Consider the following 12,500-nt stretch of genomic DNA (forward strand, 5'->3'; position numbering starts at 1 on the left):
GCTGCCCCAGTAAAGAGGCTTCCAGTTTGTTTAAAACCAAAACCCTTCCTCTGTACGATGTTGGGGTTAGCCAACCTGCTCTCCCAGTTCCCAGTTCTTTTTGACCACGTCTTCTTGTCCTAAAGAGTCCTAAATATTTGAAGTCTTCTCCAGACCAGGTTTTGAGGGAGCACAGGGAGGCTTTCACACTCATCAGCAGCAAGGGCTTAGTTTAGTTTGTTTAGTTGTCAGAGGCCATGTACAAAATATCATTAACCTCACAGAGAAGAAACGCTTCATATCAGATTTCAATCTGCAGTCACAGAATACATAAACAATACAATAAAACATATAAATATGTCGACATCTTGTTGATGTCTTAATTAAACAATCATCAGCATAAGCAGAGAATACTACACTGATATGAAAGCAGGTACAAACAGCCCATGAACAGTAGAAGGAATATTCTGAAGGTTCCAGGGAGAGTGCATCTATCAACAGATGGATTCATACGTGCTGCAGACTTCACAAATAAACAAGCACAGAAAACCCTCCACTAACATAAACAACCTAAAATAAACAAACACAAACAACCCCTAAACTAAAATAAACAAACACAAACAACCCCTAAACTAAAATAAACAAACACAAACAACCCCGAAACTAAAATAAACAACCTAAAATAAACAAACACAAACAACCCCTAAACTAAAATAAACAAACACAAACAACCCCTAAACTAAAATAAACAAACACAAACAACCCCTAAACTAAAATAAACAACCTAAAATAAACAAACACAAACAACCCCTAAACTAAAATAAACAAACACAAACAACCCCTAAACTAAAATAAACAACCTAAAATAAACAAACACAAACAACCCCTAAACTAAAATAAACAACCTAAAATAGATAAACACAAACAACCTGTAAACTAAGATAAACACTTACCTAAAATAGATAAACACAAACAACCTGTAAACTAAGATAAACACTTAACTAAAAAAGAATAACTACATCAGACAATAAAGAAAGAAGAACAGAGGACCATGTGGATCAAACAGAGATAAAATGGTTTTATAATTACCCTCATGTTCTACACTCCTGTCCGATAGAGGGCGCTGGGCTACTCGTCGTGTTTGGCTAGCTGTTAAAAAAGAAAGCACGAAGAAGAAGAAGAAAATGGCGCGCTGGTGGATGTAAACAATGATGTTTTCGAGATGTGAAGGTGCTCCGCTGTGTTTTATTCAGCGCCAGGGCTCACCTGGCTCACCTGGTTCACCTGTTCGGACACACTGACGGTGAGAGAAACATGCTAACAGAGCTAACCTTGCTAACAGAGCTAACCGTGCTAACAGAGCTAACCGTGCTAAGTTGCTCCATAGAGTAATAATTGACCTAAACCGACCCAGTTCACTGATGTCGGGTTTGAAGGTATTTCAGTGTTATATGATGGTTTATAAGAGTTAAAGTTATAATAAAGTTTTGTTAGTTTGATTTGATTGTCAGAAGTGTTTATTAAAGTTTAAAGTGCTGCAGTGATACATCTTTAAGTCTGTTCATATAAAGACTAAAGCTTTATAAACTACAGGACAGGAGGGAACTTAAGCTATACTTCTACGTCCTCGTTCAGTGTTCGTAGTCCTGTGTCGAGGGAACGTGTTGCTCAGCAATTCACCGCCAAGCCGATAGGGGGCAGTGGCGAGACGTAGTGTGTGTCCGACAACTAAACCAGTTGAGGCTTAAAACGGGTGAATTTCAAACACTCGATGGCTCACTGAGGAACCCGGATGAAGACATGCGTTTTCACCTCTTTCCAGAGGGCCGTTTTTCTGTGCCGTTTACAGTCTTCTAATATTTCTGTTGTGACCGGAAAAGTAACTGCTGGAAATGACGTTCTTAGCGGACCAATCACAGCCCTCGCGGTTCGCGTCGACGCGTAGGCAGGATTTTGAGGTGCACGTAGGGTCACTGCGTAGGGTCACTGCGTAAGGTCACTGCGTAAGGTCACTGCGTAGGGTCACTGCGTAGGGTCACTGCGTAAGGTCACTGCGTAGGGTCACTGCGTAGGGTCACTGCGTAAGGTCACTGCGTAGGGTCACTGCGTAAGGTCACTGCGTAGGGTCACTGCGTAAGGTCACTGCGTAGGGTCACTGCGTAGGGTCACTGCGTAGGGCCACTGCGTAAGGTCACTGCGTAGGGTCACTGCGTAGGGTCACTGCGTAGGGTCACTGCGTAGGGTCACTGCGTAGGGTCACTGCGTAGGGTCACTGCGTAGGGCCACTGCGTAGGGTCACTGCGTAGGGTCACTGCGTAGGGTCACTGCGTAGGGTCACTGCGTAGGGTCACTGCGTAGGGTCACGTTAACAGATGCGACACAGAAGTATAAACTTTAGAGCGGATTCAGGAGATACTCTGTGCTGATTGGTTCACATACAGCTGGAGGAAGTGTATGTGAAATAAAAATATGTTTGATCATTTAAGTTCTTTTTTTTTTTAATGACCACAATAAAAGAAAACGTGTCTCTAATGTTCTTTCCTCATCTCTGTCCTCTGAAGTGAAAGAGCTGAAGTCGGTGTGTGCTTAAAGATCTGCCTCCATGTTTATCACGGGTTCTAAAGTATGAAGAACAGACTTCCTGTCTGTTTCTGTTCTGCTCAGGAGAACAATAAAGTTTTATTCTAATCTCTCTTTCACCTGTCAGGATTCAGATTCTCTTCCAACCATCTGGTCTCACCTGTCTGTGAGTCTCTGTGGTTCAGGAAGTGATGGCGGGACGAGGCCGGGGGCGGGGCCGCAGGTTGATGACTTTCAGCGTGGAGGCCGTCGGCATCAACAAAGGAGACAGTTTACCCCCATCCATCCAACAACCCACACCTGTGTATCCTGTGAGACTCACACACACACACACACACACACACACACACACACAGATACTCATGCAGGTACACAGAGCAGTGCATGTTGGGAACTGTAGTTGCCTGTGTGTGTTGTGCAGGCGATGGAGCAGAAGCCCCTCCCCCTGACAGGTGGGGAGGAGGCGGAGTATCTGTTAGCACTGAAACAAGAATTCAGAGGAGCCATGAAGAGTCTGCCCAGCTTCATCCAACCAGCTGTAGCTGTCAGAGGTCAGACACAGACACACACACACACACACACACACACACACACACACACACACACACACACACACACACACACACACACACACACACACACGCACACACGCACACACACACACACTGATCAGGCTCTCCTATGTTTCCAGATGTGGAGAGATACTCTGATAAATATCACAGCAGTGAGCAGAGCGACGCCCTCATGGACTGGACTCCAGGTTAGACTCTGTCGTCATCTTCATCATCATCTTCATCATCTACATCTTCACAGTTATGTATATCCAGTCTTCTTGTTGTTTCAGACTGGAGGAGATATCCTAAAGAACTCAGAGTCAGGAGACCAACTACAGACCGTGAGTGTACACACACACACACACACACACACACACACACACACACACACACACACACACACACACACACACACACACACACACACACACACACACACACACACACACACACACACACACAGAGAGAGAGAGAGATCAGGCTCTCCTATGTTTCCAGATGTGGAGTGATCTGGAAGATACTGCAGACACATTGCATACACTGCATACACACTGAATCCACACGCTGCATACAGACTGCATACACACTGCATACACACTGAATCCACACACTGCATACACACTGCACACACTGTATGCACACTGCACACACACACTGTATCCACACACTGCATACAGACTGTATCCACACACTCCATACAGACTGTATCCACACTGCATACAGACTGTATCCACACACTGTATGCACACTGCATACACACTGTATGCACACTGCATACACACTGTATGCACACTGCATACACACTGAATCCACACTGCACACACACTGTATCCACACACTGCATACACACTGCACACACTGTATCCACACACTGCATACAGACTGTATCACACACTGCACACACACTGTATCCACACACTGCATACAGACTGTATCCACACACTGCACACACACTGTATCCACACACTGCATACACACTGCACACACTGTATCCACACACTGCATACAGACTGTATCCACACACTGCATACAGACTGTATCCACACACTGTATGCACACTGCACACACACACTGTATCCACACACTGCATACACACTGAATCCACACACTGTATGCACACTGCACACACACTGCATACAGACTGTACACACACTGCACACACACTGTATGCACACTGCACACACACTGCATACAGACTGCACACACACTGTATGCACACTGCACACACACTGCATACAGACTGTACACACACTGCACACACACTGTATGCACACTGCACACACACTGCATACAGACTGTACACACACTGTATGCACACTGCACACACACTGTATCCACACTCTGCACACACACACTGCATATACTCTTTTACACTGCATATACACAGGTGTGTGGAGTGTTGTGTGTGTTCGTGCCCTGCTCTGTGTCTGTCAGGCGTCTCAGTGATTGACTCATCGTGCCCTGCTCTTTGTCTGTCAGGTGTCTCAGTGATTGACTCATCGTGCCCTGCTCTTTGTCTGTCAGGTGTCTCAGTGATTGACTCATCGTGCCCTGCTCTTTGTCTGTCAGGAGTCCCAGTGATTGACTCATCGTGCCCTGCTCTTTGTCTGTCAGGTGTCTCAGTGATTGACTCATCGTGCCCTGCTCTTTGTCTGTCAGGTGTCTCAGTGATTGACTCATCGTGCCCTGCTCTTTGTCTGTCAGGAGTCCCAGTGATTGACTCATCGTGCCCTGCTCTTTGTCTGTCAGGAGTCCCAGTGATTGACTCATCGTGCCCTGCTCTTTGTCTGTCAGGAGTCCCAGTGATTGACTCATCGTGCCCTGCTCTTTGTCTGTCAGGAGTCCCAGTGATTGACTCATCGTGCCCTGCTCTTTGTCTGTCAGGAGTCCCAGTGATTGACTCATCGTGCCCTGCTCTTTGTCTGTCAGGTGTCTCAGCAGTCAGTCGATCTGACAGAGTTCAGATGTCTCAGAAGAAGAAACAAGTGAAGGAGAAAGAGGAGGTTCTGCTTAAACTGGAGGTAAGACAAACTCCTGAAGCAGGTCTACTTCCTGTCCACAGAGTCCAGACTGGACCTCAGACATTTCCACCTTAAACTGTGTCATGTTTCCTGAAGCGTCTTTTGTGTTGTACTTCCACCTTGATGTGTGTGTGTGTGTGTGTGTGTGTGTGTGTGTGTGTGTGTGTGTGTGTGTGTGTGTGTGTGTGTGTGTGTGTGTGTGTGTGTGTGTGTGTGTGTGTGTGTGTGTGTGTGTGTGTGTGTGTGTGTGTGTGTGTGGTGGCAGACCCTGGAGAAGAAGGAGGAGCGGGGGAGCTCGGGGGAGGAGGAGGAGGAGCAGAGTGAGGAGAAGAAGAAGAAACAGGAGGAAGAGGAGGCTGATGGAGAGGAGGAGTATGATGAAGAGGAGTTCGAGGAGGTGAGTCTTCTTCTTATTAACACAAAACAGTGAAGTCCGACACATGTCTCAGGTATGTGGGACGAGCAGGAGGTCCTCTGCAGGTCCAGAGCTCAGGAGTCCATGAATCTGTGAGGAGGAGGTTCAGTTTGGACCGAAGGACTGAGGCCCGTACAGTGCATCGATTATAGATTTATAAACGTTCTTATCAATATATGTGATGTAACTCCTGCAGCTGTGAAAGTGAAATGTGTAATATAAAGCTGATCACTCAGAATGTTCCACTCTCAGAACAACAACAAGCTCACCTTTAGGCTGCTGGGGAATCATGGAAGTGATTCTGTGACTCCTCCACCATGTTCCAACCCGACGGAGGGGGCGTGGTCAGGAAAAGTGTTTACCCTCTCACAGAGTTTTACTGTGTGTGTGTGTGTGTGTGTGTGTGTGTGTGTAGGAGACGGACCATCATGTCGTACTTTGATAACGGGGAGGAGTTTGGAGGTGACAGTGACGACAACATGGACGAGGCTATTTACTGAAACAGCAGTGTGTGTGTGTGTGTGTGTGTGTGTGTGTGTGTGTGTGTGTGTGTGTGTGTGTGTGTGTGTGTGTGTGTGTGTGTGTGTGTGTGTGTGTGTGTGTGTGTGTGTGTGTGTGTGTGTGTGTGTGTGTGGAGGATCCGTCCATCAGCTGTTTGTTTAAAAAAAAGTTTTTGTTTAAAACAGACAAATTATTGTTATTCACCTTTAAAAGTGTTTTTAAAAGTTTCTACTTGTTTTATCAATTTTATTGTTTTTATAAAGAAAATGAAAAAAATAAAAAGTACAACAAATTGAATCAAAGGTGTTCATTATCTGTTACAGTTTTTTACCATCGTGATGAACATTTTCAAAATACAATAATACACTCACACACTACGTCCTCCAAAACACTTCCACCACGCAGCCAATCACAGCACAGCTATAAAACACTTCCACCACGCAGCCAATCACAGCACAGCTATAAAACACTTCCACCACGCAGCCAATCACAGCACAGCTATAAAACACTTCCACCACGCAGCCAATCACAGCACAGCTATAAAACACTTCCACCACGCAGCCAATCACAGCACAGCTATAAAACACTTCCACCACGCAGCCAATCACAGCACAGCTATAAAACACTGATAGTCGACATTGTTTGGATGGTTTGTGTTGATGCTTCCAGGAGTCCTGATACTGAATCCTGTTTCTTCACTCGTTCACCAACCTGTGAGTACGAGCGACCCGCTTTATCACTTCCACTTAGTCTGCCCTTCTGTGAGGGCCGCCATTCTAAATACTGTCCTGGTACTGGTCTTCCTGTCTCTTGTCCTGGTACTGGTCTTCCTGTCGCTTGTCCTGGTCTTCCTGTCTCTTGTCCTGGTACTGGTCTTCCTCTCTCTTGTCCTGGTACTGGTCTTCCTCTCTCTTGTCCTGGTGCTGGTCTTCCTCTCTCTTGTCCTGGTACTGGTCTTCCTGTCTCTTGTCCTGGTACTGGTCTTCTTCTCTCTTGTCCTGGTACTGGTCTTCCTGTCTCTTGTCCTGGTACTGGTCTTCCTCTCTCTTGTCCTGGTACTGGTCTTCCTGTCTCTTGTCCTGGTACTGGTCTTCCTCTCTCTTGTCCTGGTGCTGGTCTTCCTCTCTCTTGTCCTGGTACTGGTCTTCCTCTCTCTTGTCCTGGTACTGGTCTTCCTGTCTCTTGTCCTGGTACTGGTCTTCCTGTCTCTTGTCCTGGTACTGGTCTTCCTCTCTCTTGTCCTGGTACTGGTCTTCCTGTCTCTTGTCCTGGTACTGGTCTTCCTGTCTCTTGTCCTGGTACTGGTCTTCCTGTCTCTTGTCCTGGTCTTCCTGTCTCTTGTCCTGGTACTGGTCTTCCTGTCTCTTGTCCTGGTACTGGTCTTCCTGTCTCTTGTCCTGGTCTTCCTGTCTCTTGTCCTGGTACTGGTCTTCCTGTCTCTTGTCCTGGTACTGGTCTTCCTGTCTCTTGTCCTGGTCTTCCTGTCTCTTGTCCTGGTACTGGTCTTCCTGTCTCTTGTCCTGGTCCTGGTTTATTGCAGGTTCTTGGTAGTGCATCAAGTTAAGTCCATTGAGCTGGTACTTCAGAGTGAGAAGCTGCAGTTCCTCTGATCTCCACCAGAGTGTGCTGTGACCACACACACACTGATGACAGTAAGATAAAAGATAAACAGCCCAGACTCCTTAAATTAAATCTTATTAACATGAATCATGGAGAACGTTCTGCGACCTGCAGCGTCACATGACCACAGACAAACGCAGCTTCACCTGGGACCCGTTTCAGGGGACGGCAGAAGCTTAGTCCGTAGGGACTTGGGTTGGGAGTCAAAGGGTTGCTGGTTCAAGTCCTGGTGTGGACCAAATCTGGAAAATTGTTTGGTAGCTGGAGAGGTGCAGAGGTACCCTTGAGCAAGGCACCAATTCTCCCCCATTAACTCTGAGTAAGTTCAGCATGTGCACCATGAGATAAAAAGCCAACATTAATGGAGCCCTGATTCTACGATTCACCACGGCAACAGGCTCCTCCTACTTTAACCCTCTCGATGTATAACCTCCATCTTCATGTGGACACGCAGAGAATATGATCAGGAGAGCGAAGGAAGAGAAAACAGCTGCTCATGAAGTCTGTTCATTTCATGTTTAATCAGAATGTCACAGGTCCAAACTGGTGGAATGGTTTAAAGATGTATTTTCATTAATATGAAAGTAGAAGAAAAGTGACTTTAAAACAAAAGGAAGCATAAGAACAGTGACCTCCCTCTGATCCACTCTGGGGCGGAGCCAAGCAGCATCGACAACAGGTAAAGGACTCCAACAGTTTGTGGAGGGGAGACTGACTGAATAAAAAAATAAAAATCTAAACCCCCCCACCCCTTTAAAGAGACAGTATAAATAAATCGCTCTGTACAGCCCCGATGTCAAAGGTCATCAGGCCCAGGAGCTCCCTATAACCTTTGACCTTTAGGGTCCATCCAGTCTGCTGACTTCTGACATCGTCACCTGTTCAGCTTTTCATCAAACCTGCAGAAACAGAGCATTAGATTAACACACAGAAGAACCACTAACAGAGAGAACAACAGGCTGTCAGTGGAACCACAGCAGGTAGAACCACAGCAGGTAGAACCACAGCAGGTAGAACCGAAGTAGATTCAGTAGAAACACAGTAAAACCTTCGTAAAGTCAGTAGACCAACAATGAAACGACAGAAAAGCCAACAGAAGAACTGTGAAACCCCAATAGAACCCCACTAAAGCCAGTAGAACCACAGTAGACTGATTAGAACCACAGTAGAACTACAGTAGACTGGTTCTAATCAGTCTACTGTAGTTCTAATCACAGTAGAATTCTAATCACAGTAGAACCACAGTGGACTGATCAGAACCACAGTAGACTGATTAGAACCACAGTAGACTGACTAGAACCACAGTGGACTGATCAGAACCACAGTAGACTGATTAGAACCACAGTAGAACTACAGTAGAGTGATTAGAACCACAGTAGAATCACAGTGGACTGATCAGAACCACAGTAGAGTGATTAGAACCACAGTAGACTGACTAGAACCACAGTGGACTGATCAGAACCACAGTAGACCGATTAGAACCACAGTAGAACTACAGTAGAGTGATTAGAACCACAGTAGAATCCCAGTGGACTGATCAGAACCACAGTAGACAGATTAGAACCACAGTAGACTGACTAGAACCACAGTGGACTGATCAGAACCACAGTAGACTGATTAGAACCACAGTAGACTGACTAGAACCACAGTGGACTGATCAGAACCACAGTAGACTGATTAGAACCACAGTAGACTGACTAGAACCACAGTGGACTGATCAGAACCACAGTAGACTGATTAGAACCACAGTAGAACTACAGTAGAGTGATTAGAACCACAGTAGAACCACAGTGGATTGATCAGAACCACAGTAGAGTGATTAGATTCACAGTAGAACCACAGTAAAGTCAGTAGGACTTTACAGGGTTATTAGAACCACAGCAGAAACACATTAGAACCACAGTAGAGTGATTGCAAGCACAGTACAGTGATTAGAACCACAGCAGAACCAAAGAAGAACCACAGTAGAGCGGGGTTCTTACTGGCGTATGGCCTCGGGGATCTGTAGTCTGTCCGTAGGGATGAACTCTGACAGGTCGTGCAGACTCTGGATGAAGCGGATTTTTCTACCAAACTTCTCACTGAGAACCACAAAGAGTCAAAGGACCAATTAAAGAACTTCCTCAGTCCTGCTGCTGCTCATTAGTGTGGAACCTGAACTCTATTGTTGTTGTTTAAGAAGAATGGGATGTTTTCAGACAGTGCAGCTGATACGTTAGTGTCTTTAACCTGCAGTCTTTCTACTGTCCAGCAGGGGGCGACACCTTATAGTCTGATTACACAGAAGTCTATGATAAAATGTTCTTCAGCTGGTTTATTTCATTTACCTAACAACTTTATGGTCTGAATCTCAACTTTGATGTCTTCTTCAACACAGCATGGTGTTCATTGAGTACATCCTGGTCCCTTTGGAGTCACAGGGACCAGAAAGAGGGAGGAGTTAGGGGAAGGGCTACCTGTGATTGACAGATTATTAACGTTTATGTCAAGCATTTTAGGCTGCCTACTGACAACTGGCCCCGGGACTACAGCTGGAAACTAGCTGCCAAAGCTAAAACAGCTCCTCCTACGACAGGGTGTCTTAACCATGGGGCCGCCGCCCTTCCGCCTGCGGGGCCATGGCCCTTCCGCCTGCGGGGCCACGGCCCTTCAGCCTGCGGGGCCACGGCCTGCGGGGCCGCCAGGGGATAATATGTTCTAGCTCAACGTCTACAGAGAAGTCTCAACTGTGCTAGGTGACGACCCTGAGGCCCCGTTTACACGGAGACGCTGTGACAGAAACGGATTCAAACTACAGACCGTCTCCACGGCAGGTCTCTGAGTGAAAACCATGTAGTTCTCACGCCTGGCCAGTAGTGGGCAGTAGAACTTAACAACAAGAGACTATACAACGCGAATAGCTGCTGAAGCACGTAGCCGCCATTGTTGTTTATGTTTGTTCTGGACTACTGTGCATGTCCACATGTATGGGGGGGAGGTGTGGTGAGGTCATCGCAGCCAGAGAGTCCGCTCCCCCCCCCCCCCCCCCCCCCGTATCAGTTTCACTCCACCCTGGAGGTCGAATTCAAAAGCTTGCGTTTTCACCCCGTGAAACACCGACGCCGTGTGAACGAAAGGCCAATCAGATACTCAACTGTTTTACTGTCAGAGCGTCTCCGTGGAAACGGGACCTGAATCTGAAGGGCAGCGCGACAGAGGTAGTCTGGGCCCCAGACTGCAGTTATCAGACCTGCTGGTACCTACAGTCTCTAAACTACAGGAGGTAGAGTCTGCAGTTATCAGACCTGCTGGTACCTACAGTCTCTAAACTACAGGAGGTAGAGTCTGCAGTTATCAGACCTGCTGGTACCTACAGTCTCTAAATGGACTACAGGAGGTAGAGTCTGCAGTTATCAGACCTGCTGGTACCTACAGTCTCTAAACTACAGGAGGTAGAGTCTGCAGTTATCAGACCTGCTGGTACCTACAGTCTCTAAATGTCCTACAGGAGGTAGAGTCTGCAGTTATCAGACCTGCTGGTACCTACAGTCTCTAAGCTACAGGAGGTAGAGTCTGCAGTTATCAGACCTGCTGGTACCTACAGTCTCTAAACTACAGGAGGTAGAGTCTGCAGTTATCAGACCTGCTGGTACCTACAGTCTCTAAACTACAGGAGGTAGAGTCTGCAGTTATCAGACCTGCTGGTACCTACAGTCTCTAAACTACAGGAGGTAGAGTCTGCAGTTATCAGACCTGCTGGTACCTACAGTCTCTAAACTACAGGAGGTAGAGTCTGCAGTTATCAGACCTGCTGGTACCTACAGTCTCTAAACTACAGGAGGTAGAGTCTGCAGTTATCAGACCTGCTGGTACCTACAGTCTCTAAACTACATCAGGTAGAGTCTGCAGTTATCAGACCTGCTGGTACCTACAGTCTCTAAATGTCCTACAGGAGGTAGAGTCTGCAGTTATCAGACCTGCTGGTACCTACAGTCTCTAAACTACAGGAGGTAGAGTCTGCAGTTATCAGACCTGCTGGTACCTACAGTCTCTAAACTACAGGAGGTAGAGTCTGCAGTTATCAGACCTGCTGGTACCTACAGTCTCTAAACTACAGGAGGTAGAGTCTGCAGTTATCAGACCTGCTGGTACCTACAGTCTCTAAATGTCCTACAGGAGGTAGAGTCTGCAGTTATCAGACCTGCTGGTACCTACAGTCTCTAAGCTACAGGAGGTAGAGTCTGCAGTTATCAGACCTGCTGGTACCTACAGTCTCTAAACTACAGGAGGTAGAGTCTGCAGTTATCAGACCTGCTGGTACCTACAGTCTCTAAACTACAGGAGGTAGAGTCTGCAGTTATCAGACCTGCTGGTACCTACAGTCTCTAAACTACAGGAGGTAGAGTCTGCAGTTATCAGACCTGCTGGTACCTACAGTCTCTAAACTACAGGAGGTAGAGTCTGCAGTTATCAGACCTGCTGGTACCTACAGTCTCTAAACTACATCAGGTAGAGTCTGCAGTTATCAGACCTGCTGGTACCTACAGTCTCTAAATGTCCTACAGGAGGTAGAGTCTGCAGTTATCAGACCTGCTGGTACCTACAGTCTCTAAACTACAGGAGGTAGAGTCTGCAGTTATCAGACCTGCTGGTACCTACAGTCTCTAAACTACAGGAGGTAGAGTCTGCAGTTATCAGACCTGCTGGTACCTACAGTCTCTAAACTACATCAGGTAGAGTCTGCAGTTATCAGACCTGCTGGTACCTACAGTCTCTAAATGTCCTACAGGAGGTAGAGTCTGCAGTTATCAGACCTGCTGGTACCTACAGTCTCTAAACTACAGGAGGTAG

General features: G+C 46.7%; 3 protein-coding genes across 3 annotated transcripts in view; 1 reads left to right on the forward strand and 2 right to left on the reverse strand.

Moving 5' to 3' along the window:
• pnp4b (purine nucleoside phosphorylase 4b) overlaps nucleotides 1-193 on the reverse strand; it is a gene marked incomplete at its 5' end in the record, with an annotated part of 6,034 nt that extends 5,841 nt beyond the window's left edge. The window contains one exon of the mRNA XM_079342740.1: nucleotides 156-193. Within this exon, the coding sequence (XP_079198866.1) occupies nucleotides 156-193 (38 nt within the window). The remainder of the gene's footprint in view (nucleotides 1-155) is intronic.
• An 892-nt stretch (nucleotides 194-1,085) lies between these two features.
• Nucleotides 1,086-6,352, forward strand: LOC306824529 (DNA-directed RNA polymerase III subunit RPC7-like). The gene is given in 9 exon segments (XM_079344707.1): nucleotides 1,086-1,282; nucleotides 2,687-2,870; nucleotides 2,981-3,110; nucleotides 3,251-3,319; nucleotides 3,404-3,454; nucleotides 5,043-5,134; nucleotides 5,400-5,531; nucleotides 5,965-5,972; nucleotides 5,974-6,352. Coding segments are annotated over 8 exon segments (678 nt in total). The 5' UTR covers nucleotides 1,086-1,282; nucleotides 2,687-2,750; the 3' UTR covers nucleotides 6,050-6,352.
• Nucleotides 6,353-8,294: 1,942 nt separating this feature from the next.
• Nucleotides 8,295-12,500, reverse strand: part of bnipl (BCL2 interacting protein like) — a 14,616-nt gene continuing 10,410 nt past the window's right edge. Inside the window, exons 9-10 of the mRNA XM_079344604.1 lie at nucleotides 9,653-9,751; nucleotides 8,295-8,569 (exon numbers count right to left, since the gene is read on the reverse strand). Of these exons, the coding sequence (XP_079200730.1) occupies nucleotides 8,545-8,569; nucleotides 9,653-9,751 (124 nt within the window). The 3' untranslated portion in view covers nucleotides 8,295-8,544. The remainder of the gene's footprint in view (nucleotides 8,570-9,652; nucleotides 9,752-12,500) is intronic.

This window comes from Symphodus melops (genome assembly GCF_947650265.1).
Source record: "Symphodus melops genome assembly, chromosome: 5".
Taxonomy (NCBI): domain Eukaryota; kingdom Metazoa; phylum Chordata; class Actinopteri; order Labriformes; family Labridae; genus Symphodus; species Symphodus melops.